The 25,410-nt window shown below is 47.9% G+C and overlaps 2 protein-coding genes across 3 annotated transcripts in view; one reads left to right on the forward strand and one right to left on the reverse strand.

The window, feature by feature from the left end:
• The window catches only part of SCARA3 (scavenger receptor class A member 3), an 83,390-nt gene extending 71,114 nt beyond the window's left edge, over positions 1-12,276 (forward strand). Inside the window, exon 7 of the transcript XR_014523552.1 lies at positions 11,772-12,276. The gene's annotated coding sequence lies outside the window, so the exon portion shown is untranslated. The remainder of the gene's footprint in view (positions 1-11,771) is intronic.
• Positions 326-25,406, reverse strand: CCDC25 (coiled-coil domain containing 25). 2 transcript variants are annotated; one of them, XM_083494862.1, is made up of 9 exons: positions 25,257-25,398; positions 21,803-21,853; positions 18,032-18,071; positions 11,164-11,215; positions 9,844-9,919; positions 9,081-9,184; positions 5,949-6,151; positions 4,410-4,455; positions 326-2,078 (listed from the first exon to the last, which is right to left on the reverse strand). In XM_083494862.1, the coding sequence occupies exons 1-9, from the start codon at positions 25,279-25,281 to the stop codon at positions 2,049-2,051; spliced, it is 627 nt and encodes a 208-aa protein (XP_083350988.1). In that variant the 5' UTR covers positions 25,282-25,398; the 3' UTR covers positions 326-2,048. The 2 variants fall into 2 exon arrangements, with proteins under 2 accessions (XP_083350988.1, XP_083350987.1); XM_083494861.1 differs by lacking the exon at positions 326-2,078 and adding an exon at positions 2,785-2,826 and having other exon boundaries at positions 4,359-4,455; positions 25,257-25,406.
• Positions 25,407-25,410: the final 4 nt, after the last annotated feature.

Below are 25,410 nucleotides of genomic sequence, written 5' to 3' on the forward strand. Positions count from 1 at the left end.
GTACCAGTTGCTAGAAGCCACAGGACAGGAGGGGGTTTTCGGGGTCAGATCCTGCTTTTGGGTTTCCCACAGGCATCTGGCTGGCCACTGTGCGAACAGGATGCAGGTCTCCCTTAGGCCTGACCCAGCAGGCTCTGTTCTTATGAATGTTATGCTCACTTTCTCTTTCTTGGAACTCAGGGATCTGTTACCTTTAAGCTAGGAATGCGAAGGCATCAGTATTAAAACTGCCGCCTGCACCTATATTTGCACTATAAATTACACAACGGATTTTAGCCTGCACACTGCCTTTTCCTTGCAATAAACCAATCACTCATCCATTAGCTCTTGGTGTGCAAGTTTCTTTTTATTAGGCATCAGGGTTGCAGCAACAGGCACACATTCAGGCAATGTGCGTTAACTCTGCGCCAAAAATCCCATTTCTCACAGAAGGGAATGCTGAGCCTCTCATGCAGACTGCACACATGTGAAGGTTCAGACAGACACACTTAACATCCTCTAGAGTCGTTCTTGAGGTCAGGCAGAGCACTGATCTGTAGACACGATGGAGGTATTAGGGGAAGCCCTAGGCCAGACTCTCCCCAACCTGACGCCCTCCACCCCAAACGTTTGGCTCACAAAATTCCAGCTAGTGTGGCTGCGTAACTACAGCCATAATCCTAAAGATCAAGAGGACATCATGTTGGGGAAGGCTGGCCAAGGCTGAGGTTGGCGCTTCTTCATCTAAGGTCGCCGATGCGGCAGCAGGAGCACGTGGTTGGTCCTGACCCCATGGCAACGTGAAAGGCGTTTTCTGGGAGCTTGGAGTCAGGTCTTGTGGTGGGAACTTCGAGCCTCTGGAGGGGACGAGGGCAGTCCTGACGCTGTTGGAGGAACTGGGAACTAAACCCCCACAATCTGAGGCTCCCCAGTCTGGTCTTAAAAAGCAGCTGCTTCTCCGCTTTGGAAAACTTCAGAGAGGAACTGTGATGCCCCCGCTTGAGCATCTTGCATCTTGCAACCTTCCCCACTGAGGCGAACCAGACAGCTGTGAGCCCTGCTAGTCGGAGGGACACCCTCTGCAACCCCCAAGCTTTGAGAACGAGACGCCGAGGACGAGAAGTGAAGGGGAGAAAAAGCCAAAACGCGGGTGTGGGCGGGGAAAAGACACAGGGAGACAGACAGATTGCAGAACTGCAGAAAGAAAGCATACTGAGAGAGAATCACGTTGCCAGCCTTTAAAAAAGAGTGAATAAGGAGCGGCTGAAGTTTGCTATGGAGGGATCAGTCAAAGGAGAGCTTCTCCTGAGCTGCTGCTACTAGGGCAACAGGCAGAAGAGAAGCAAGCAAGGAGCCCCTCACAAGGCAGGTGCTGGTAGCCAAGGGTGGAGAGGTCCAATTCTGCCGCCAGAACCCTGGGATGATCCCACAGCCTGCCTCGCTCAGGGCACTAGTGGGCTGCACAGAGATCACACGGAAGTCCAGTTTTACTTGAACAGGGGCAGTGAGCTATGTGGGGCCCCAGAATGGAAGTCCCATCCCATCCCTACGGTTACATGACTGCTCAAATGAGCGATGCTCTTGAGATCCAGGCAAGCATTTTACAGCACAGGTGACGCAGCTGTGCGGAGCAGATTCCTACAGAGTTTAAAGAGAACACCAGACTCTTGACACAGGTGCACTCGACCAAAGGGAGGGGGGGGGACCACAAACCCATCACTTAAGGAAAAAATACCCTAAACCCAAACACTGTGAAATGAAGACTCAGGTCACAGACTCCGATTCTAAGGTCACGGTCTGCTCCCCAGGAGGCTTCGGGCAGGAAAAGCCACAGCCGCCAGCACCTCCCCAAGTTCCCCTGGAAAGGTGCCTGCCTCCTCGCGGCTCTGGAACTGGAAGGTGGCAGCCACAGAGCGTCTGTCCAGGAAGGGGAGCCGCCCACCTCCTCCCGGACGCCAGCCAGAATGATGAAACGGGCACAGAGACTCCCAAGTTTGCTTGCTTATTTTTGGCACCGACAGCGAAGAGCTCAGGTCCGTCTTCATCGTCCAAGAGGAGGGTGCCTTGGTTTACATGAAGTCATCTGAGTCGTTGCCGTCCTGCGGGAGGGGAGGACAGGAAAAGGGCTTTCTAGAGGATGTTTTAAGGGCGGGAGGGCAAGCTTTGCAGGGATTGGGCAACTCTCAGGCTGGATCCCAGAATTAATTCTCCCTCACTGGGTCCACATCTACCTGATCATCACCGAAAGACAAATGCCATCAAAAGCTTCCCCCCTCCTGCATGAATTTGTCTAATACAGTGGTACCTCGCGAGACGAATGCCTCGCAAGACGGAAAACTCGCAAAATGAAAGGGTTTTTTGTTTTTTGAGCTGCTTCGCAAGACAATTTTCCCTATGGGCTTGCTTCGCAAGACGGAAACGTCTTGCAAGTTTGTTTCCTTTTTCTTAACACCGTTAATACAGTTGCGACTTGACTTCGAGGAGCAACTCATAGCACGCGGTGTGGTATCCTTTTTTGAGGTTTTTAAAGACTTTGGTGATTTTTGAAGCTTTTCCAAAACTTTTCCGACACCGTGCTTCGCAAGACGAAAAAATCGCAAGACGACAAAACTCGCGGAACGAATTAATTTCGTCTTGCGAGGCACCACTGTACTCTTTTGGAGTCATCCAAATTGGTGGCCATCCTGTGGGAGGGAGTTCCACAGCTAAACAATGCCAACCAGCTGGGGACAGGCAGCTTCACAGGATTAAGTCTTTACTGCCTCCTCATTCTAGTCACATAACTCTAACCCTTACAGGCAAATGAGTTTGGAGTTCACTTTCTGGCTAGGAAGCCTCTTCTGCCTCCTGCGCACAGCCCAGAGGCTAAATTCTTGCTGGGCCCATCCAGCTTTTTAAGTTTAGAGGCAAAAGCAACTGCATAAACGAAGACTCCTTTCAACATTTTTTCAAAAGGGAGGCATGGGGAAGCCACCAGGCAGTCTATTGCACTTTCTCTCATTCCTGTATTCTTTATGCTCCACTCTCAAGCTAAGATTGGCTTAGAGTTATAATAATAATTATTATTACACTAATAATTTTATTATTATTACCCTTCCCAACGGACTCGGTAGCCCCAGCCACTCTGGGCAGCTTCCAACAAATATCAAAGTCTAACGAAACATCAAACATTAAAAAACTTCCCCTAAAAAGGGGTACCATCAGATGTCTTCTAAAAGTTGTACAGTGGTACCTTGGTTTTAGAACAGCTTAGTTTAGGAACAAGTTGGAAACCGGGAAGTAGGCATTTCTGTTTGAAAACTTTGCCTCAGAACTAAAATGTGTTCCACTTCCTGTTGAGTCCGTTCCATTTCTAAATTGAGTTATCCTACAATGCTTTCATTTGATGGATCAATGGTCTCATTAGATAGTAAAATTAATATTAAATTGCTGTTTTAGGGGATGTTTTTAAAAGTCTGGAACGGATTAATCCATTTTGCATTACTTTCTATGGGAAAGCGCGCCTCGGTTTTAGACCGCTTTGGTTTTAGAACGGACTTCTGGAACGGATTAAGTTTGGGAATCAAGGTACCACTGTACAAGTTATTTATCTCCTTGATATCTGATGGAAGGGCATTCCGTAAGGTGGGTGCTTCTACCGAGAAGGCCCAGTTATGAACAGTGAGAAAGGACCCCAAAGGAGAGAAAGAAAAGGTAAAGGTAAAAGAGCCCTGGACAGTTAAGTCCAGTCCAAGGTGACTATGGGGTTGTGGCGCTCATCTCACTTTCAGGCTGAGGGAGCCGGCGTTTGTCCACAGACAGCTTTCTGTGTCATGGGGCCAGGACTAAACCACTTCTGGCACAACGGGACACCATGACGGAAACCAGAGCGGATGGAAACACTTTACCATCCCACCACAGTGGTACCTATTTATCTACTTGCACTGGCGTGCTTTCTAACTGCTAGGTTGGCAGGAGCAGGGACCGAGGAATGGGAGCTCACCCCGTCGTGGGGATTTGAACCGCCAACCTTTCAATCGGCAAGCCCAAGATGCTCAGTGGTTTAACCCACAGCGCCACCCGCATCCCACCAGAGAAACAGAGGAGTGGTGGGAGTTCCCCTCTTTTCACAGGGCTCTTGCTGCCCAGCTTGACCAAGAGGTACTGGAGAGGCAGTGGCAGTGCCCTTGCATAAGGGTGCAGACTTTCCCCAGCTGAAGTTTACTAGCTCTGAGGAAGCCTGCAAGGGGAATGCATGAACTGTAGAACCATCAGGCTGGAAGGGCACTCAAAGGCCATCCAGTCCAACCCAGCTTGCTCTCTCTACCCAGGGATTTTGCTCAGCAAAGGCTAACGTCAGCGGTGGAACTGAAAGGAGCTTGCCACCACGCCCATCCAGCCTGCTGCTCACTAGGGCAACAGGCTCCTCGCGAGAAGCACCCTGGACATACCTGGTTGGAGGACATGTTCTCCGCTTTCATTAAGGAAGAGTAACTCCTGCAAAAAGGAAAGGCAACAGTGCATTCAGACATTGCTCAGCCAGAGATAACCTGGCTGGCAAAAAAGTACGGCCCTCTAACGCAGAGGTGGGGAACAGAATCTGGCTGGCAGCCCTGTGACTAGCCAGGATGGCTCTGCTCCGCTTCCAAAGTGCTTGGAGGCATCGATGCTTCTGAGTGCCAGTCGCTGGCAGCCACAGGAGCTGAAAAGGCGCTTGCGCTTGGGGGAATCTGGTCAGCCGCTGGGAGAACAGGATGCTGGCCAGATGAGCCACTGGCCTGATCCACCAGGCTCCTGATGTTCTTATGAGCCACCTGCCTAGCACCTGAAATCAGGTAACCCAATTTCAAAAAGAAAGAAGCAGAGGGGCACTCACAAATCTATCCCTTCTTCCTCTCAAGCTACGCAGCCCACAAACAAGGATCCCATACGAAAGCAGGCGAGGCCCGAGGGGCTCACTTTAAGCATCAGTCAACGGACTGGCGCTTATAGCAAGGATGACTTGCCGAGGAACAACCATGTTTTCAAGGCTCCCGATTTCTCCTTTGCAGACACGTTTTTACTTCCCCCACACATGACAGCACCTATGTTGTGGGTACGGTTTGGGGGGAAACAGGGCCAAATTATTATCCCTCCTGGGCCTAATTTGGCCCACAGACTGCAGCATCCCCACTGTTGCTCTAACAGTTCCTTCAAGAGCTTGCAAGATCGGAAAAGCTGGAAGCCAAAAGAATTCCATTTTCCCACAACTGAAGGTCAGCCCCCCACCAGGGGCCCCCAAATCACCCCACGAGGCTCAAAGGGCTGCTGCAATCAACTTTTTAAAATAATAATAATAATAATAAATTTTTATTTATATCCCGCCCTCCCCAGCCGAAGCCGGGATCAGAGCTTCGCACATAGAGAACCACACACCCTTGGTCAAGTTTCCTGACAAGGCCACGGAAGAGGAGCCCAGGAGGCAGCGAACTGCAACCAAAGCCTAGCATGGAGGCAGGGTTCATGGCCAAATACCAGCCTGCTTGAACGCACCCTAGTGGGGCACTCGCATGCTTATGCCACTGGGCAGCACCCACAAGGAAGGGGGGGCAAGAGGCACACTGGCCAAGGAACCAACCACTGTCACAGGGGTGGGGGTGGGGTTGTGCCCCCCCCAAAAAAAACCCTGCCAGAAAGTTGCTTGCCTACGTCTGCAGCAAGGCCAAGAGGCATCGCTCTCGCTGCTCGGAGAGCCTCTCGGTGCAACATATTGCTGGCCCGTAGAGTCAGGTCCTAAATCATAGCATAATATCACGGTTATTTAAAAGTCATGTGTGAATTCATCTAGAAAGGGAAGACAAATCTGTGCCTAGCCCTGGGCTGTGTTGCTCAGGGAAGCAGGCCGGCTGGCTTGGTTTTCTGCTTTTTTTCCTACACCCTCCCACCCCACCCCCATTCAACTGGGACGGGCCCAACTCGACTTCCCAAAAGGGGGTCATTGCCTGGCTCACCTGAGCTCTTCCATCTCTTTCTTCTTCTTCACCTCCTCCTTCTCTTTCCGCTTCATCTCCTGGATCTGGGCTTTCTTCTCGTTTCTCTCCTCCCGGTCGCGGGATTCCTTCTCGGCAGCCAGATCCGGGAACCGCTCCACTTTGGTCTTCTCCAGTCGGTTCAGGATCTCGTTCACCCTCTTATCCACCGTGACAATCTTCACCTGGGGACAGAAAAGAGCGGTGATCAGCATTCGCAAGACCTGCACCCACCTTCTCAAAATCGCTGGAGGCCAAAGCTGCGATTCCTTCACTGCACTTCCAACTCTTACAATTCCATGTTTCTGGGAAAGGCTGGCACAAGGAAGGCAGGCAAGGAAGAAACCATCACAGTTGAGGGCAGCCTGGACAGCACGAACGGCAACTGAGTTACAGTCAAACTGGAAGGCACAGCATCCCTGATAAACCTCATCTTTCCCACCCCCACGAAGTCAACACAGGAGGAAAAGCCCAGGGCCCTGCTCTCCTGAGCATCTGTAAGGAGGGAATGAGGCCAGATACAGCTGTGGCTCCTGCCAGGACCAAGCGGAAGGTTGCCATTGTCACCCTTCCACTTCTAATTATTCAGAACTGAGGTTGTTTTGAACAGCTGTCAGACACTACTCTGCCCTTCCATCATGTCGCTAGTTCAAAACATTAAGTCAGCAACTTCCTGCCTTCATTTGGTTAAAAATACATTTTTTAAAAAAATTAATCCCATGCTACACGGCCTCCAGTATCTGATTCGATGTCGTTGATGTCATTGGAAAGGTTTCTTTTTTCCAGGCTCAAGAGATTACATCACTCGCCCAGAGTAACACAGGAAGTCTGCGCAACGGCCAAAGCACACCCCCAGGAGGCCAGGCTGGCTGGCTCACCGCATCCATCCCCTCTTGGAGGACATCGCCACTCCCACCTCCCCTTGCTATCCCTCAATCCTGGACACATCGCCAGGGCTTCAAGCCCAAGCGACCCTGTGGGGAAGCCTCACACACTGGAGAGGAGAGGGATGAAACGCAGCAACAAGTCACAGGCCCATGTAAGTGTTGAAGTCAAAAAATGCACCCCTGAAATGCTCAGCTGGCTGGAGTAGCTCAGGACCTGGAAAGAGGAGGAGAACAAAACGGGGTTTCTCTACGACGTCCCACACTGACTGTGTTTTACAGGTTCGCCTCTGGCTGGTGGCTTTCCTTTGAATTCCAGGCTGAACTTTTCACACACAAAAAGTGGGGAGGGAAGTGATGTGCTTTTAGGTTCCAGGTTTGCAAGGAAAATGCTGAACATGGGAGAAGCATGAACTTTGCAAGGGGCCTTGTAAACGAGTCAAGGCCCATTTGGCCCAGCCTGGGAGCTCTGGACAGAGTCTCCTCCCAACGGGCTTTGAAGGAGGAGTAGACAAATTCATGGAGGAGAGGGCTATCAACGGTTGCTAGCCCTGATGGCCATGCTTTGCCTCCACAGTTCGAGGCTGCTGGAAATCTCAGCAGGGAAGAGTTGCTCTTGTGCGTGACTCCTGCTTGCAGACTTCCCAATGGGGGCGTCTGAGAACAGGATGCTGGACTAGATGTTTTCTGCTGCTCCAGAGAAGCGGACACGGAGCAATGGATCCAAACTACAAGAAAGAAGATTCCACCTAAACATTAGGAAGAACTTCCTGACAGTAAGAGCTGTTTGACAGTGGAATTTGCTGCCAAGGAGTGTGGTGGAGTCTCCTTCTTGGGAGGTCTTTAAGCAGAGGCTTGACAACCATATGTCAGGAGTGCTCTGATGGTGTTTCCTGCTTGGCAGGGGGTTGGACTCGATGGCCCTTGGGGTCTCTTCCAACTCTGTGATTCAACCCAACTCAATTCAACTCAACTCTAGATGGGCCACCAGGCTCTTCATATTTTCCCAACCTCTTTTTTTGGGAGGGGGTTGAACCAAAAGGGTCTTGAGGCATCTTCAGGCCCAACACACAAGCACATTCCAGGGTGATGGCAAGAAGCATGCAAAGCACCCAGCTCAATCCCTGTCGTCATCTCCAAGAGCCCTGCACACACCCCCTCTGAAAATGAACAGGTGGTGGTAAGCAGTGGGGACTCTGCCCCTCCCAACTAAAGGTGATGCAGGTGGGGCTTCACCAGCCTGCCCAGCAAACATGGATCTTGACCTCACCTATGCGCATCTCTGTAAAGGCAAAGGGATCCCTGACCATTAGGTCCAGTCGTGACCGACTCTGGGGTTATGTTTTTGGTAATTTGTTATGTTGAAATTCTTAATAAAGTTCAGGCAGAATCCGAGACCAGGGAAGAGAGATGGCGGAAGAAGATTGGAAGAAATTCAAGGACTATCTTGGGAAATATTACAAAATTAGTGAATGTTAGAATGATGTTGGATAGAATTTAAGTGGTTATCAGCTCTAATGATTAAGATAATGGGGGGGGGGGAGAAAGAAAGGTGTAAAATTAAGTGAAAATTAAGGGCAAGGATTTGCTGAATGAATAATTTGAATTGGAATACAAAAGGGGGAGGTATGAGGAGGTCTGAGAAGTAAGTTAAAAGAAAATAAGTGAATGAAATTATATGTGTTTTTATTTTTGTATTTTTGTTTTTTGTTTTTTTGTATAATCTCTGAAAAGTTAATAAATATATTAAAAAAAAAGAAATTCTTAATAAAGTTCAGTTGTGTTTGCAATAAATTACAATCTTCATTGTTAACTTGGAAAAAAAATTAACTGTGGATAGAGGCAGGCACACCCAACACACACACACACACAGAGAGAGAGAGGAGAGTGGCATACAGCCTCTGTCCGCTTCAAACCTTACTTAATCTTTGTGGCTTCTCACATGAAATAATAAATGGTTGCTGCATAACACACAGCTTGGCAGAGCAAACGCAGTCCCCCCCTGCAAACCACCCCCCCACCAGCAACCCATGCACCGCACAGACTGTAACCACGGTGGGAGAGGAGCCAAAGGGTGCTGTGATGCCTGAAGAACGACACCAGGAACTCCCACCCACTCCTTCCTCGCTTTACCCATGCGGCAAACCTCCCACTGTTTCCCTGGTGGGCCAGTGCTCCGGATCCAGGAGGTGGGTATCTGAGAAGATGGGAGCAGGGGCAAGACACTTACGTCCTTCTGGTTGTGAAACCCGATCTGCCCCACGTCCATTTCTGCCGTCTTCTTTAAGTTGGCCCAGGAAGTGTACACAATGTCAACATGATTCGTTTTGCAGCCTAGAAGAACAAAGGGGGGCGTTTTGTTCACCAAGCTGATTCTTCTCTCCCCCACACCCCCTTTCAACCCCATTTCCTAACAACTCTTTGCAAGATTCGGTAAGCCAGCATGGTGTACGGTGGTTAGCGTTGGACTAGGTCCTGGGAGAGATCAGGGTTCGAATCCCCACTTGGCCATGCGGCTCGCTGGGTGACCTTGGGGGCCAGTCCGTGCCTCTCATCAGCCTAAACGACTTGACAAGGTTGTTGTGGGGATTAAATTGAGGAAAGTGGGAGAGCCACGCGCACCACCCTGAACTCCTAGGAGGAAAATGGTGGGACAGAAATGTAATAAATATAAACGAATAAAGAATAAGAGTCCTTTAGGTTGGCAACAATGCAATGTCAGCAGCTGTTCCCCAAGGGACTGGGCACCTCTACAGAAATGTTCCATCAGATGGTTTTTGACTGGGCTGGCAAAGGAGGGAACAGAGGACGTCTTAAGCGGCTCCTGCGACGCCTGCCCCTTGCAAGTGGACGGGTTGGAGAAGCCACACCATCAGAGCAGCGCCAGCTGACTCCAGCTGCCCCCAAAGGCCTCATTCTGCACCCATGATTCCTCTCTGAATCCTTGCTGGTTTCTCCAGGCCAGGACATGCTGCAGAACAGCAACGCCTTACCCTGAATGCTGTTGGCTTTCACCAGGTGGGCGCAATCTATCAAAACCTCCTTTGGGATGTCCTCCATCGTCTGCCCCTGAAAGGAAGCAAGGTAGGAAGTGAGCAGCTCGTGCGGAGGAACAGGCAAAAGGCATGCTGGGAAGGAAGCGGATTCTGCAGGCAGAGCCGGGGGTCCCTGCAACCGAACTGCCAGCGCAGGGCCATTGCAATTAGTCTGTTACCGCAAAGATAACCACCAAATTAGTCGGAGTAGACCCATCAAAATCCAGAGATTCCAATGGGTCTGCTCTCAGTAGAACTTAATCGGGTGCAACCCGAATAGTTTTGCAGCGCTTTAAAGACTAAGAAAATCACGGACTAAAACTGTGCAGAGTAGATGCATCTGACACAGTCTGCAAAATCATACACCACAATCAGTGGGTTTACTGTATTTTTCTATGTACAAGACTATATTTCCCCCCAAAAAAATTTAAGTTTAAAATTTGGGGCCGTCTTATACACAGAATGTTGCAATTAATTATTTCTTAATTTGGGGCTTCAAAAATAGGGGTCGTCTTATACATGGCGGCATCTTGTACATGGGAAAATACGGTAGCTTTCAGAGGCTACAATATGTTGAAGAAAGCCAGTCACAGGGGCTCTCCCTTTTATGCAGAATATTTTATAGGCTTTATAATAAAATGGCCTCGATCAACTCCGACAAAACCTGCAGAGCGTTACAAGAATATGTCAGAGGACCTCTTTTAAACATGATAGTTGATGTCGGATGGAAAATAAGTGGTATTGGTAAAAAGATTATCAAGAATATGTAAATATGGATTGATAATGGTTATAAACATATAGTTATAATAGGTTAAGATACTGAGTAAAGATAAACGACAGAGGGTAAGGATTTGCTGAATTAAATATCTGAACTGGAATACAAAAAGGGAGGTCAGGAAACTAGTAAATGAAGTATAAGATATGAAATTATTGATCTTTTTCTTTTTTCTTTTTTTCATTTGGTTAACTGTTTTCTATTTTGTATTTTTCAGGTGTTTTGTTTTTGTATTTTTGTAGTTCTTTTTTTTAGGGTTATTCTTTGTTCTTACTTGTTAAGTTTAAACTTTGAAACTTTTTTATGTTTGTAAAATCTCAATAAATATTATTTTTTAAAAAATAAACATGATAGTTTTCAGCAGCTGGTGCTAACAGGCCGTGAGAGGAGGGGTGATGGCTGCAGCCCCCAAAGTGGACAAGTGGCCCTCCCTCCTTCCCTCCCCACCACTTGGCTGAGTAAGAACCACCACAGAGGGCAAGAAGGAGAGCAAGGCTGTTTACCTTGTGCAGCCGGAGGTAGACATGGGCAGAGGAGAGCTTGTCCACATGGAACCTGCACACAATACAGCACAGATTTGAGTGAGGAGATGATTCAACCCAAAAGAAATGTTGCCCTGTGTGCCGCTGCCAGAGGCTGGCCGCCACCTGGCCATCAGCATCTTAAAGCATGCATGCTTGATAGCGGGGGAAGGAATTTTTATGGCTTATCACGCTCACATCTCTGCAAAAATATGCAATGGCCTGAAGAGGAAATTGAAAGGCTGGAGGAAACAGCTGCTAAAACAGCGCCAATTCCCTGTGAGCCGAGTGCTCCCTCTAGCGATCCCAAGGCCAGCAATGCGAGATGAATGAGACTTCACACTGCGCACACGGAGGAAGAGAGGGCTCTCGATGGCTCGGCTCTGCCTCTGCAGTCAGATCTGCAACGCTTCTGAATACCAACTGCGGGAAACCACAGGGAGGGGAGAGGGCTCTTGTGATCGAATCCTGCTCAGGGATTTCTGAATGGGGCATCTGATCGGCCACTGTGATAACAGGGTGCTTGACTGGATGTGCTACTGGCCTGATCCAGCAAGCCCTGCTTAGGTTCTTATGTGGAGCCAGTGTAGTGTAGTGGTTAAGAGCGGTGGACTCGTAATCTGGTGAATTGGGTTCGCGTCTCCGCTCCTCCACCTGCAGCTGCTGGGTGACCTTGGGCCAGTCACACTTCTCTGAAGTCTCTCAGCCCCACACACCTCACAGAGTGTTTGTTGTGGGGGAGGAAGGGAAAGGAGATTGTGAGCCACTTTGAGACTCCTTAAAGGGAGTGAAAGGCGGGATATCAAATCCAAACTCTTCTTTAGAACTGGATAAGGAACCTGATGATGTTGTCTGACTCCCAAGTCCTACCAGCCCTGGCCAGGATGGCCGACAGGTACATGGGAAGCTGCCTTATAGAGAGTCAGGCCATTGGTCTACCCAGCTCAGTACTGTCTAAAATTGACTGGCAGCAGCTCTCCGGGGTTTCAGGAAGGGGACCTTCCCAGCCCTACCTTGGAGATGCTGGTAGGGACTGAAACAGGGACCTTCTCCAGCATTGTCCAAAGGGTGCAGTGTTGCCCTCTTTACAAATAATAATAATAATAATAATAATAATAATAATAATAATAATAATAATAATAATAATTTATACCCCAGCCATCTGGCTGGGTTTCCCCAGCCACTCTGGGCAGCTTCCAACAAAACACACAAAAAAAATAACCTATTAAACATTAAAAAGCTTCCCTAAACAGGGCTGCCTTCAGATGTCTTCTAAAAGTCTGGTAGTTGTTCTTCTCTTTGACATCTAGTGGGAGAGTGTTCCAGAGGTGGAGAGCGTTCCACAGGGCAGGCGCCACTACCGAGAAGGCCCTCTGCCTGGTTCCCTGTAACTTGGCTTCTCGCAGCGAGGGAACCGCCAGAAGGCCCTCGGAGCTGGACCTCAGCGTCCGGGCAGAATGATGGGGGTGGAGAGGTTTACAAAAACCTCTATAGCCATTTCCCCCTCCAAGGAATAGAGCCAGTCTATGAATCATCCCAGTCTGAAGCTTGCATTTACGCTATCTTCCAATGGCTAAGAATTATCAACAAACCTGGGTAGTCTGCCTTGTTGCTCAACGAGACGTGGAGGGGAAGAATTGATTGCTTGGGCCCTAAAAATGTTCCAGACACATCAGACACCTTCAGTCACGTCCTGTCACAAGAGATGAGAGCCCTGCAGGATTTGACATCTTTCTGCATGACGGAGTTGTTCCGCCAGGTCTTTAGCCAGGGCTCAGCCTGACTCCCCTTCTCTTTTTGTATAAGAACTAGTATGAACCAGTATTCTCACAGGCCCATAGAAGAACAGCGTTCCCAACCCTAATCCTGCAGAAAGCCATCTAATTCGATTTTAATTTGATCCTGAATTGTTTTTAGGAGGTAATTTAATTATTGTTTGATTTTATACCAATGTTATGTATTTGATGTTAGCCGCCCTGAGCCCAGTCTCGGCCGGGGAGGGCGGGATACAAATAAAAGGTTTTTTTAATCACCGTATTTTCGCTCTATAAGATGCACCAGACCATAAGACGCACCTAGGTTTTGGAAGAGGAAAACAAGAAGAAAAAAAATTCTGAATCCCAGAAGCCAAGAAAGCCAGCGAAAGCCAGCTGCCCTGGCTTATGGGATAGCTGTGCACGGCCTCTTCCAGGCAAGGGGAGCCTTCATCCCCTGCCCAGGAGAGGCTGCGTGCGGCTAAGGCTCCCCCAAGAGCCGCGCTCCCTTTAAAGAGTGTGCGGAGTGTGTGTGCAGCTCTTGGGGGCTTTTCTATGAGGTGGGGGAATTCCCCTACCTCCTGCCAAAGGCAGCAAGAGCCACACACTCTTTAAAGGGTGCGCAGCTCCTGCAGGCTTTTCTATGAGGTGGGAGAAAGACAGCCCGTCAGTGATGGGCTGCCCTTCTCTCTCCTCGGGGAAAAGCCCGCAAGAGCCGCGCAGAGCGTGTGTGCGGCTTTTCCCACCTGCCTCCCACCTGCATTCGCTCCATAAGACGTACACACATTTCCCCTTACTTTTTCGGAGGGGAAAAGTGTGTCTTATGGAGCGAAAAATACGGTATTATTATTACTGAAGGATGAAGCTGACTGGTCCACAAGCCCCTCTCCACTTTGGCTCAAAGAGGCAGCATCTACAAGAGGAAGGTCACGAGGGAACTTGCAGCAGCTCCTATTTTCTGTTTCATACTCTGCCCTCACCTGCTGTCTGTTCAACTACTCTCATTGCTTACATTATTCACTGTAGCCATTGCTTTAACTGCTCATTTCATTCTTCATATTTTAAATAAACCAAAATAAAAAGCACAGTAACCTTTTGGGGGTTAATGGTGGGGGGAGAGAGAGAAAGAATGAATTAAATGCTTCACGGTGTGGTTTATGCTGCATTTGCTTGCTTAGTATACAAAATGGCTTGTGTGAAATCTGTTCGTGGATCTACTGGAGTGGAAAAAGATTATCATGTTAACTCCTTTGGATCCTCTCTGCCTTTGGGTGTAACTTAGGCACCACTTTCTGTGCCAAGGCAGAAGTGTTTTTGTCTGCCAGGAACCTGATCATTCAACATCCAGTCCTTTACAACGTTTCTTTGTGGCTTCTCACGAGATCATAAATTTACAACATTTCTGTACTGCCTTTGTCAAAACTGATCCCAGGAGACCGTGGAGTTATATATTAGTTAAAGTCCAACAGAATAAAACACCAGCATTAGCAAATGTAATAAGAGACAGCAGATAAAAATTACAAAGCTAACAAGGGATTACAGAAATGAAATTGCCAAAAAGATAGCAAAGTAGACACGGAAAGGCCTGGAGCCAGCTGGACTCAGATGAAAGGGGAAATATAAGGAAGGAGACTCCAGTAGTACAAAACACTTGGCAGGACAACAAACATCGCAACTGGATGTTGAGAAATTATCACTGGAACCTTTTTGGGATGGGGGTGGGGACAGAACAAGACAATCATATATATATATATATATATATATATATATATATATATATGCAGGTTTTGGTGTCCTCGGGTGTCTTCCCGTGTAAAAGTTGGGGTGTCTAGGCGACGTTTCGACGAGGTCTCACTCGTCATCTTCAGGCTGGTGCTTTCGGCTTCTTGTTACTGGAACAGAGCAGGATCTCAGTGTTTGAGTTCCTATAAATACTGTTGAGGGGGTGTGGTGTATAGCCTCCAATGTTCTGGGCAGAGAGGAAGTTCCCAGGCTAATGTGCCTTTTCTTCTTTTGTTCCTTAATTACTTGAGGGATATCTTGAGTGATTTCTTGGGTGATATTCTGAGTACCACTTAGGTGGGTCATTAGGTGTGGATTAGTTGCTAAAGCCTTCGTGTCTTGACATCTTGAGCTTTGTGAAGAGTTCAGAAACCCCAAGGATAAAATCCAGTTGGAAAACCAAGGGGTCTATGAAATACCCTGCAAAGTCTGCCCAGCCACGTACATTGGACAAACTAACAGACGAATAAATGCACGTATCGCAGAACACAAGAATGCCGTCAAAAAAGAAGAAAAAACTTCCTCTCTTTTCCAACACATGAAAGAAACAGGACACGAAATTAATTTTGCAGATTCCAAATTGCTCTTTAACATGGAACATCACCACAAGAGAATAATCATGGAAGCCATCGAGATAGAGAAACACCCTCACAACATGAACAAGCGTGACGACACATCCCGCCTGCCAGACATCTGGAAATTAGCCCTCCCCACAAAAACCGACACCAGATCCAGAGGCACACAGAACGCCATCACCAATCAACCACACCAGACCCAAACCCAGACCCTCTCCACAGATAAATTACAGACACCATCCAGTAGCCAAACCATGGTGGCACCTCCGGATGCTGCACCCCCCTGCAATCCCTACACAGATCTGGCTGGCACAAGACACAAAACCACAGCTCGCCCCTATACACGAAGCCAAGCCAGAGCACAACTAAGTGCAGTACAGCCATCTTCTCAGAAAAACTCTTCACAAAGCTCAAGATGTCAAGACACGAAGGCTTTAGCAACTAATCCACACCTAATGACCCACCTAAGTGGTACTCAGAATATCACCCAAGAAATCACTCAAGATATCCCTCAAGTAATTAAGGAACAAAAGAAGAAAAGGCACATTAGCCTGGGAACTTCCTCTCTGCCCAGAACATTGGAGGCTATACACCACACCCCCTCAACAGTATTTATAGGAACTCAAACACTGAGATCCTGCTCTGTTCCAGTAACAAGAAGCCGAAAGCACCAGCCTGAAGATGACGAGTGAGACCTCGTCGAAACGTCGCCTAGACACCCCAACTTTTACACGGGAAGACACCCGAGGACACCAAAACCTGCATTCCTGTACCCGTGAAAATCTACGAAAGCATATATATATATACACACACACACACACACACACACACACACTAAGAACTCACACCTGTTTTGTGGGAAACTATCAAATCAAGGTTCTGGCCCCCGATACACTGGGGGAGGGGGCATGATAAGCACAGGGGGCTTTTCTCTGCATTTAGAGTGAAATTTAAAACTAGGATCCCACCTCCAGTCTTCTTTTTTTTCAAACATGATTTTTATTAAATTACAGCAAAACAAAATAAACATGAGATTCTACTTCTTATTTTCACAGATCCAGTCTTGTACAATGCAGCGCAGGAAGGGCTCTAAAATGTGATTTTGCTGTCAGCTTTACTAAGGAGCGCGATTCATTTCACAAATTACCACGACGAGTACAAAAGAAGAGCATCTGCTGGATCAGGCCAATGACCTATCTAGTCCAGCCTTCTGTTCTCACAGATGCCCCATGGTAAAACTGCAATCAGGATTCGAACACAAGAGCACCATCACTCTCCCCTCCTGTGGATTCCGGCACCTGGTGTCTGAAGCATTGCTGTCCCTGACTGTGGGGGCAGAGCAGAGCCCTCCTGGCTAATAGCCACTGATACCTTATGCAGGAGTCAGCAAACTTTTTCAGCAGGGGGCCGGTCCACTGTCCCTCAGACCTTGTGGGGAGCTGGACTATATTTTGAAGGTGGGGAAAGATGCAAGAGCACCACGGGCCCCGGTGGTGAGCAGCAGGGGCTGGCGGCAGAGGGATGATGAGCAGCGCGCGAAAGGGCTTGCATAGCTGTCAACCTTCCCTTTTTTTGCGGGAAACTCCCTTATTCCAGTGCCGTTTCCTGCTGCTTCCCACTGCTATCCCGGATTGTTAGATATCCCGTAGACTGTCCCCGGGACAGGTGAGGCTGCTAATCCCTTATTTTCGAGGCTGCTGATCCCTTATCTTCAAATCTGAAAGTTGACAGCTATGCTCTGGAGAGGGGCTGCTTAAAATGGCGGCTGCTTGGGCGCTGCTGCTGCTGCTGGCACCAACAAAGCCCAGCCCCCTTCCTCCTCTAGGCAAGGCAGGGAGAAGCAAGGAAGGAGGGAGGAGACACCGACGCCGCTGCCATGTGAGGGAGAGAGAGGGAAAGAACGCATGTGCTGGCAATCCACATGGCGATTCCCGGACCACCCACGGGCCAGATCCAGAAGGCAATTGGGCCTGATCTGGCCCACGGGCATTACTTTGCCAACCCATGGCCTTATGCTCCATGAATGTGTCTAATCCCCTTTAAGCCACCCAAGTTGGTGGCAATCACTGCCTCATGCAGGAGAAACGTCCATAGTCCATCTCTGTGCTGCACAAAGAAGGACTTTATCTTTCCTGGAAGTTCCAACATTCATTTTCATTTGATGTCAACGAGTTCTAACGTTATGAGGGGAAAAAATTCTCTATTCGGTTTCTCCACACTATGCACAATTGTTTAAATTATATGTCACCTCTTGCTTGCCTTTTCTCTAAACTAAGAAATCCCAAACACTGTAACCTTTCCTCATGGTGGAGGTTGCGCTTTTCTGAACCTTTTCAAACTCTATGATAACTGTCACTGCCAAACTACATTTGCCATTAGCACCCATTCGCTCAGTTTGGAGGGGTCCTTTTGGAGCTCTTCTTAATCTGTTTCTGTTTTAGCCACCCTGAACAATTTCAGCAAACTCAGCCGCCTCACTGCTCACCCCTAAGTCTGGACCATTTAAGAACAAGTTAAAAAGCCAAGGTCCCAATACAGACCCTTGGGAGACGGCACTTTCTGCATCCCTCCACTTGGAAAACTGTGCATTTATTCCCACGCTCTGCTTCTTCCTACTTAACCAGTTCCTTATCCACAACTTCTCTTATTTCATGTCTGCTAATCTTACTCAGAAGTCCTTGCTACCTTATTGAAACCTTGCACCCCAGGGCATAAAGAGAGGCTCAAATCAGTACTTACCAAACATCTTCCGGCCAGCCATGTTTTATTAGGTCTTCATCTGCAAGAAAAAAGCCAAGCCAAGCAGTGAGCAGAAATAATTCCCTCTCAGTCCTCCCTGAGAGTCAGGTTACAACTGGACCTTTGGGACAGGGATTATCACTTGAGTCCATTGGGTCACAAACCAAACTGTGAAAGAGGAAGATCTCTCTGGAAACAATGGAATTCAGTACTAAGCTTTCAAGACAGGAACCATTATTTCAGTTTGAACCACGCTGCAAATTTTGAATGCTGAAGTTCCTAACTGGATCTGAGCAGATGTGTAGCACTGCTGAACGATTAATACAACACTAGCAGTTCAAGAAGGTGATGCAGACACACACATTTCCCTTGGTTGTCTCTGCAAGGGAAATGCTTTGTGCACACATTAAGTATCGTGAGACAATAGAGGTCTAACCTTTTAGAATTTGGCTTCATCTGGTTAGACGTGCCAGGATTGTGCTGCTAAATGTTTCTTCAGTTTAAAAACACAAACAGATTTCAAGAGAGATATTGGGAGATTAGCTCAGAAATAATCTGGAAGTAGCTGTCTCATTTCAATAAAGATGCTCTAAACAACCACCACTGTACAGCAAATATAAGTAAGTAGGGAAAGGCCCTGTGTAATTAATATTACTAAATATATTTATAGTTACAGATAGGTAGCCATGTTGGTCTGCCATAGTCAAAATAAAAAATTCCTTCCAGTAGCACCTTAAAAACCAACTAAGTTAGTTCTTGGTATGAGCTTTCGTGTGCATGCACACTTCTTCAGATACACTGAAACAGAAGTTGCCAGATCCTTCTATATAGTGAGAAGGTGGGGAGGGGTATTATTCAGTGTATCTGAAGAAGTGTGCATGAACACGAAAGCTCATACCAAGAACTAACTTAGTTGGTCTTTAAGTATATTTATATATACTTTAAATATATTTATTTAAAATATTAAATATTTTAAATATATTTATGTCTGTGAAAATGACCTCATATTTCAGTGCATAAATTTAAGTGACCCTTAACAAATAGGGACAGATGACTGCTACTTAATCTTATGAAAGACTTATTAGATTAGCACAATTTGGGACAATTGCCTGGTAGAGAGGACATAAATTCGGAGGAGATTTCAAAGGTTATTTTAAAGGGACCAAGCTCAAACAACAGAACAACTCTGGAAAACATTTTCCTTAGGATTAAAAATAATGTTGGTATCTGAAAAGTCATGGGTGACCATCAAAGAGTAGTTTTAACAGCTGCACGTGCAAAAATAATCAACCAGCTGACCAGGTTCAAGGAACCGCTCATTACTTTCTTGAACTCCTACCCAAAAAAATTGCTTCCGCAATTTCAATATTATAACATTGGAAAGTCTGTGACAATGTAAGTAGAAACAGTTTTCCCTTTCTTTTGAAAGTCAGGCAACTTTTGGGCTACAAACTAATCAGAAAAAAAAGAATCTATGAGATGACTTGCTTTTGAGAAAGTATTTCAAAGCTTTTGCGTCTTGACAAAAATTGGATACAGATACACACTATTTAGCTAAATGCCAGTTTATACATCAGAATTGCCTGGCTAGCCTCCTTGGATTCCAATTTTAAGATAAAATCCCCCACCCAATCTCAGTGGGGCTGAGATCACAGATCAAGCACTTGCTCACAGTCCTATGTTAGGAAGTGAACTAAAAGCAAGAAAATGCCCTTATTAAAAAATGCTAATTTTCATCAGCATTTGGCTCAAATGAGGAATATTTTACACAGAAATAACATAAACATGTTTGTGCCATCAGCGTTTTGCTGAAATGCAGTCTGAGGCACCCAAGAATTGACTCTATTAGTTCCATCCCCAATAGCGGGTCCAGAAGCCGGTTTCTGCACATGCTGTAGAGTGAAGTGAGGGGCAGATGGGGGCTTGTCAACCTGGGAAGGTAGCCCATCTAGGAAAAGAAAAGATCTTAATCCTAAACCTATCCTGCCTTGTGGGATATCTTTGGTTAGAGAAAAGGCTAGGGAGTAAACCAGGGGTCAGCAAACTTTTTCAGCAGGGGGCCGGTCCACTGTCACTCAGACCTTGTAGGGGGGCCAGACTATATTTTGAAAGAAAAAAAAATGAACGAATTCCTATGCCCCACAAATAACCAGAGATGCATTTGAAATAAAAGGACACATTCTACTCATGTAAAAACACACTGATTCCCGGACCGTCTGCAGGCCGATTTAGAAGGTAGTTGGGCCGGATCTGGCCCCCGGGCCTTAGTTTGCCTACTCATGGAGTAAACCCTATACAAATCCAGAGCGGAGTCCCTAAGACAGTTGGGTGGCACCAGGAGCTCCTGCTGGTGCCAAACGTCCTGCTCTGCTTTCCTTTGAACCACATCAGTGAGACCAAGGGGGGGGGGGTCTTCTCAAATGGGCACTCCAGGACCTCCCCCCACACTGTCCAGGTTTGCACCCTAAGGAGGTCACTTTGGTGCTGCTAAGGCAGCAGTTTGACTTCACCTCTGGAGGCACACTATTGTCTCTCAAGACAAACACCAACGATGTCTGCATGCCTGTGCAAGAAGATTTTGGCTTTCCCTCCCTTCCAGCGCTTGCAGAGCAGATTTTGGGGACACACAGGTGGCTGCAAGCCAGAGAAAATGTGGAACCAGGCAAATTCCCATCCACTGGCTCCTCTAGACGTTGTTGCGTTGTTAAGGGCAGACTTTTTTTTTGGCATGTTTTTATATTAAATTAGTGTTAATGCAGTTGCCTTTCACTTCAACGTCTCTAGAGGTACTTATGTTTCCCATGAATTTTACTCCTGGACACTGTTTTGTATCAAGCGATCATAAAGTGTCAGGGATTTAATCCTAAAATGGTTTTTGTTTTCAAAAACAATGCTGGGCAGAGGAATCCCCACTGATCAGAATAAAGGCTTGTTTTCTGCCATACCAAAGAGCCAATGAGTTCTGACTGAAGATGCACAACTTATCAGAAGGTCTGTTTTAAAATAAAAATGGGGTCAAACACAAAATACCGTATTTTTTGCACCATAACCCTCACCTTTTTCCTCCTAGAAAGTAAGGGGAAATGTCTGTGCGTGTTATGGAGCGAATGCCTACGGGTGGCAGGGGGATCTGCTGCAGTCGTGAGCAGAGGATCCATGATTCCCCTTCCTTCCCTCCTCCGTGGCTCGCTTTGAAACAGCAAAGCGGGAGAGGAGCCTCTTACACAGGTGTAAGCGGCTCCTGTCTGGCTGGCTGCTTTAAACCGTGCTCTCTGTCCCTCTCTCCTCCCCACTCAGCTCGCTAAATAGCAGCAAAGCTTTTCAGCTCTCTAAGCCGGGGAGGAGGGAGAGAAGCAGAGCCTGCTTGTTTTAAAGGAGTAAAGCGGGAGAGGAGAGGAGCCTTCTCCCCTTATACCCCTCTTCTGCATTATTAGCAGCATCCTTCTCCAGACACCCCACGCATGCTCCTTGTCCCTTGAGTGCTTTTCCTTCCCTCCCCACTTAAAACGTGGTTACAAAGCACGTATCCACATGGATCCTCAGGATTTTTGCATTGGGCTACCCCAAACTCACCGTCAGATCACATGTCTGTGGCCACAGCATGAACCACAAAAATCATACATCCACTGTTTCGTTTAGAATAATTTTTTTCTTGTTTTCCTCCTCTAAAAACTACGTGCGTGTTATGGTCAGGTGTGTGTTATAGAGCGAAAAATACCGTACATAAAATCGATTCCATCTTGACAGGCATAGCCAGAGTGTTGTACTTACTTTCGTATTTATCTTTTCCCATGTAAATTGTGTAAGCAGCGCCAGGAACAACTGAGGGGAAGGAAAAGGGAAACAAAATGAGCCAAAGTTTCGGATCAAACCCCACACAGACACACAGTGTCCCTCCCCCAACTTATTTGCATCCCACCCACTACAAAATCCACTGTATAAGATGATAAGGTCCTGGTCTAGCTCAGAGGTTCAGAAGCTCTGTTCCAGGACAAGTTCTCCCAGAAGTTCTTTCAGGTGGCCCAGATGTGAAAATGCCAAGAGGCGGCCCCTCTTCAGTCTCACAGGTTTGGCAACGATAAAGAGGGAGGAAACCCCCAATAATTCTAACAACCTACTGCACAGGACTATTGTGAGGATGAAATGGAAGAGTGCGGGATAACTAGGTATGCCAACTTTGATTTTTTTGTCTTTGGAAGATTAAAAAAAAAAGTCTTCAATGTTGTGGCCCCAAAGCTGCCAGAGGGGCCAGAGTTGAAGCATTTGGGGAAGTGGATCAGGATTCTGATGTCCATATCAGCTCCAAAGACTTTGAATCGGCAATGAGCCATGGATAGGATATTTGTCAGCGCTTCCTTTGCCCTGAAGTATGTTTCTCAGTGAAAGCAGCCAAAGGAAAAACTCCACAGCTAAGGTTGCCTGAAATCTATGAAACATTTCCCTTCAGAATCTTTTTTTTAAACGAATCAAGGCAGATATGATGCCATGGACAAGCTGCATTTGAACCCTCCGTGGGATGCATAGAGTCTTTAAACATATATTCTGGTTCTCAGGATTGAGGATGAATCCCGACAAGAAAGAAGTACTGTTTTGGGGGGACAGGGGGCAGGCGGGTAAGGGGGACTTCCTGGTCCTGAATGGGGTAACTGTGCCCCTGAAGGACCAGGTGCGCAGCCTGGGAGTCATTCTGGACTCACAGATGTCCATGGAGGCGCAGGTCAAATCTGTGTCCAGGGCAGCTGTTTATTAGCTCCATCTGGTCCACAGGATGAGACCCTCCCTGCCCGCCGGCTGTCTCGCCAGAGTGGTACATGCCCTGGTTATTTCCTTCTTGGACGACTGCAATGTGCAATACATTGGGCTACCTTTAAAGGTGACCCGAAAACTGCAGCTAATCCAGAATGCAGCTGCTAGACTGGTGACTGGGAGCGGCCACCAAGACCATATGACACCAGTCCTGAAAGACCTACATTGGCTCCCAGTACGTTTCCGAGCACAATTCAAAGTGTTGGTGCTGACCTTTAAAGCCCTAAACGGCCTCGGTCCTGTATACCTGAAGGAGCGTCTCCACCCCGGACACCAGGGTCCAGCTCCGAGGGCCTTCTGGCGGTTCCCTCCCTGCGAGAAGTGAGGTTACAGGAAACCAGGCAAAGGGCCTTCTCGGTGGTGGCGCCTGCCCTGCGGAATGCCCTCCCATCAGATGTCAAGGAAATAAGCAACCATCTGACTTTTAGAAGACATCTGAAGGCAGCCCTCTTTAGGGAAGCTTTTAATGTTTGATGAATTATTGTATTTTAATATTTTAATGGAAGCTGCCCAGAGTGGCTGGGGAAACCCAGCCAGGTGGGCGGGGTATAAATAATAAACTATTCGAATCAAAATAAAATAAAATAATAAATAAATTCCTTCCAGTATCACCTTAGAGACCAAATAAGTTAGTTATTGGTATGAGCTTTCAGGTGCATGCACACTTCTTCAGATACCAATAATAGATTATTATTATTATTATTATTATTACAGTGGTACCTCTGGTTGCGAAAAGGATCCGTTCCAGAGGCCCGTTTGCAAGAGGAAAAGAGTGCAACCTGCAGCGGCGCATATGCACACATGCGGGTTGCAATTCGCTGCTTCTGCACATGCGCGTGACGCCGTTTTGCGCATCTGCACATGTGCGAGTGGCAAAACCCGGAAGTAACCCTTTCCGGTACTTCCAGGTCACCACAAGATGTAACCTGAAAGAATGTAACATGAGGTATGACTGTATATATTATTAATTCGTTCCGGAGGTCTGTACTTAATTCGTTCTGGAGGTCTGTACTTAACCTGAAACTGTTCTTAACCTGAAGCACCACTTTAGCTAAGGGGGTCTCCCGCTGCCGCTGCGCCGCTGGAGCGCAATTTCTGTTCTCATCCTGAAGCAACGTTCCTAACCCAAGCTACTATTTCTGGGTTAGCGGAGTCTGTAATCTGAAGCGTCTGTAACCCGAGGTTCACTCCCCCGTCCCCCAGTATACTGCTTTTTGCATTTTAAAAAATAAGAAATAAAGAAATTGGAGTGTGTGTAGAACTATGTGTGGGAACCCTGAGCTCCCCTGAGGGAAAGGGAGAGATGCGATGATGCAACAGCAGCAACAGCCCCGAACTACCTCGCGGGTTGTTAATAATAATAATAATAATAATAATAATAATAATAATAATAATTTATTATTTATACCCCGCCCATCTGGCTGGGTTTCCCCAGCCACTCTGGGCGGCTTCCAAAAGAATATTAAAATACTGTGATACATCAAACATTAAAAGCTTCCCTAAACAGGGCTGCCTTCAGATGTCTTCTAAAAGTCTGGTAGTTGTTGTTCTCTTTGACATCTGGTGGGAGGGCGTTCCACAGGGAGGGCGCCACCACCGGGAAGGCCCTCTGCCTGGTTCCCTGTAACTTCGCTTCTCACAGGGAGGGAACTGTCAGAAGGCCCTCGGTGCTGGACCTCAGTGTCCGGGTAGAACGATGGGGGTGGAGACGCTCCTTCAGGTATACTGGACCGAGGCCGTTTAGGGCTTTAAAGGTCAGCACCAACACTTTGAATTGTGCTCAGAAACGTACTGGGAGCCAATGTAGGTCTTTCAGGACTGGTGTCATATGGTCTCGGCGGCCGCTCCCAGTCACCAGTCTAGCAGCTGCATTCTGGATTAGCTGCAGTTTTCGGGTCACATTGCAGTCGTCCAAGCGGGAGATAACCAGAGCATGCACCACTCTGGCGAGGCAGTCCGCGGGCAGGGAGGGTCTCAGCCTACGTACCAGATGGAGCTGGTAAACAGCCGCCCTGGACACAGAATTGACCTGTGCCTCCATGGACAGCTGTGAGTCCAGAATGACTCCCAGGCTGCGCACCTGGTCCTTCAGGGGCACAGTTACCCCATTCAGGACCAGGGAGTCCCCCTTACCCGCCTGCCCCCTGTCCCCACAGACCTTGTTGTGAGGATGAAACGGTGTGCTTCTTGGGGGGGGGGTCCCCCTCCTTGCTCGCCCCCCCCTCAGCTCCTCTGAGGAAAAGCGGGGGGTGCCAATGCAATAAAAATAATGGTAATAAATAGATACAGGGCGAATAAACCGAGGCGAGTTACCCCCCCCCCCGAAAAAAACAAACAAGGCCCTACGGAGAGCGGGAGGGGGGCGGTGGGCGTGGCCGGCGCCTCCCCCCTCAACCCAACCCCCCCCCGCGCCGCCTACCGTTGGACGTGAAGTAGAACACCATGGCAACGGGCCGCCGGGCGGGTCTCCTTCGCGTCCGCACCGGGTGGGGGAAGGAAGTCGGAGGCGCTTCCGAGCGGCGCGGGTACAGCGTGCAGCCACTTCCGGCGGCTTCCCGGAAGTGACGCTCCCC

Source organism: Podarcis liolepis, assembly GCF_965112155.1.
Source record: "Podarcis liolepis genome assembly, chromosome: 3".
NCBI classification, from domain to species: Eukaryota; Metazoa; Chordata; class Lepidosauria; order Squamata; family Lacertidae; genus Podarcis; species Podarcis liolepis.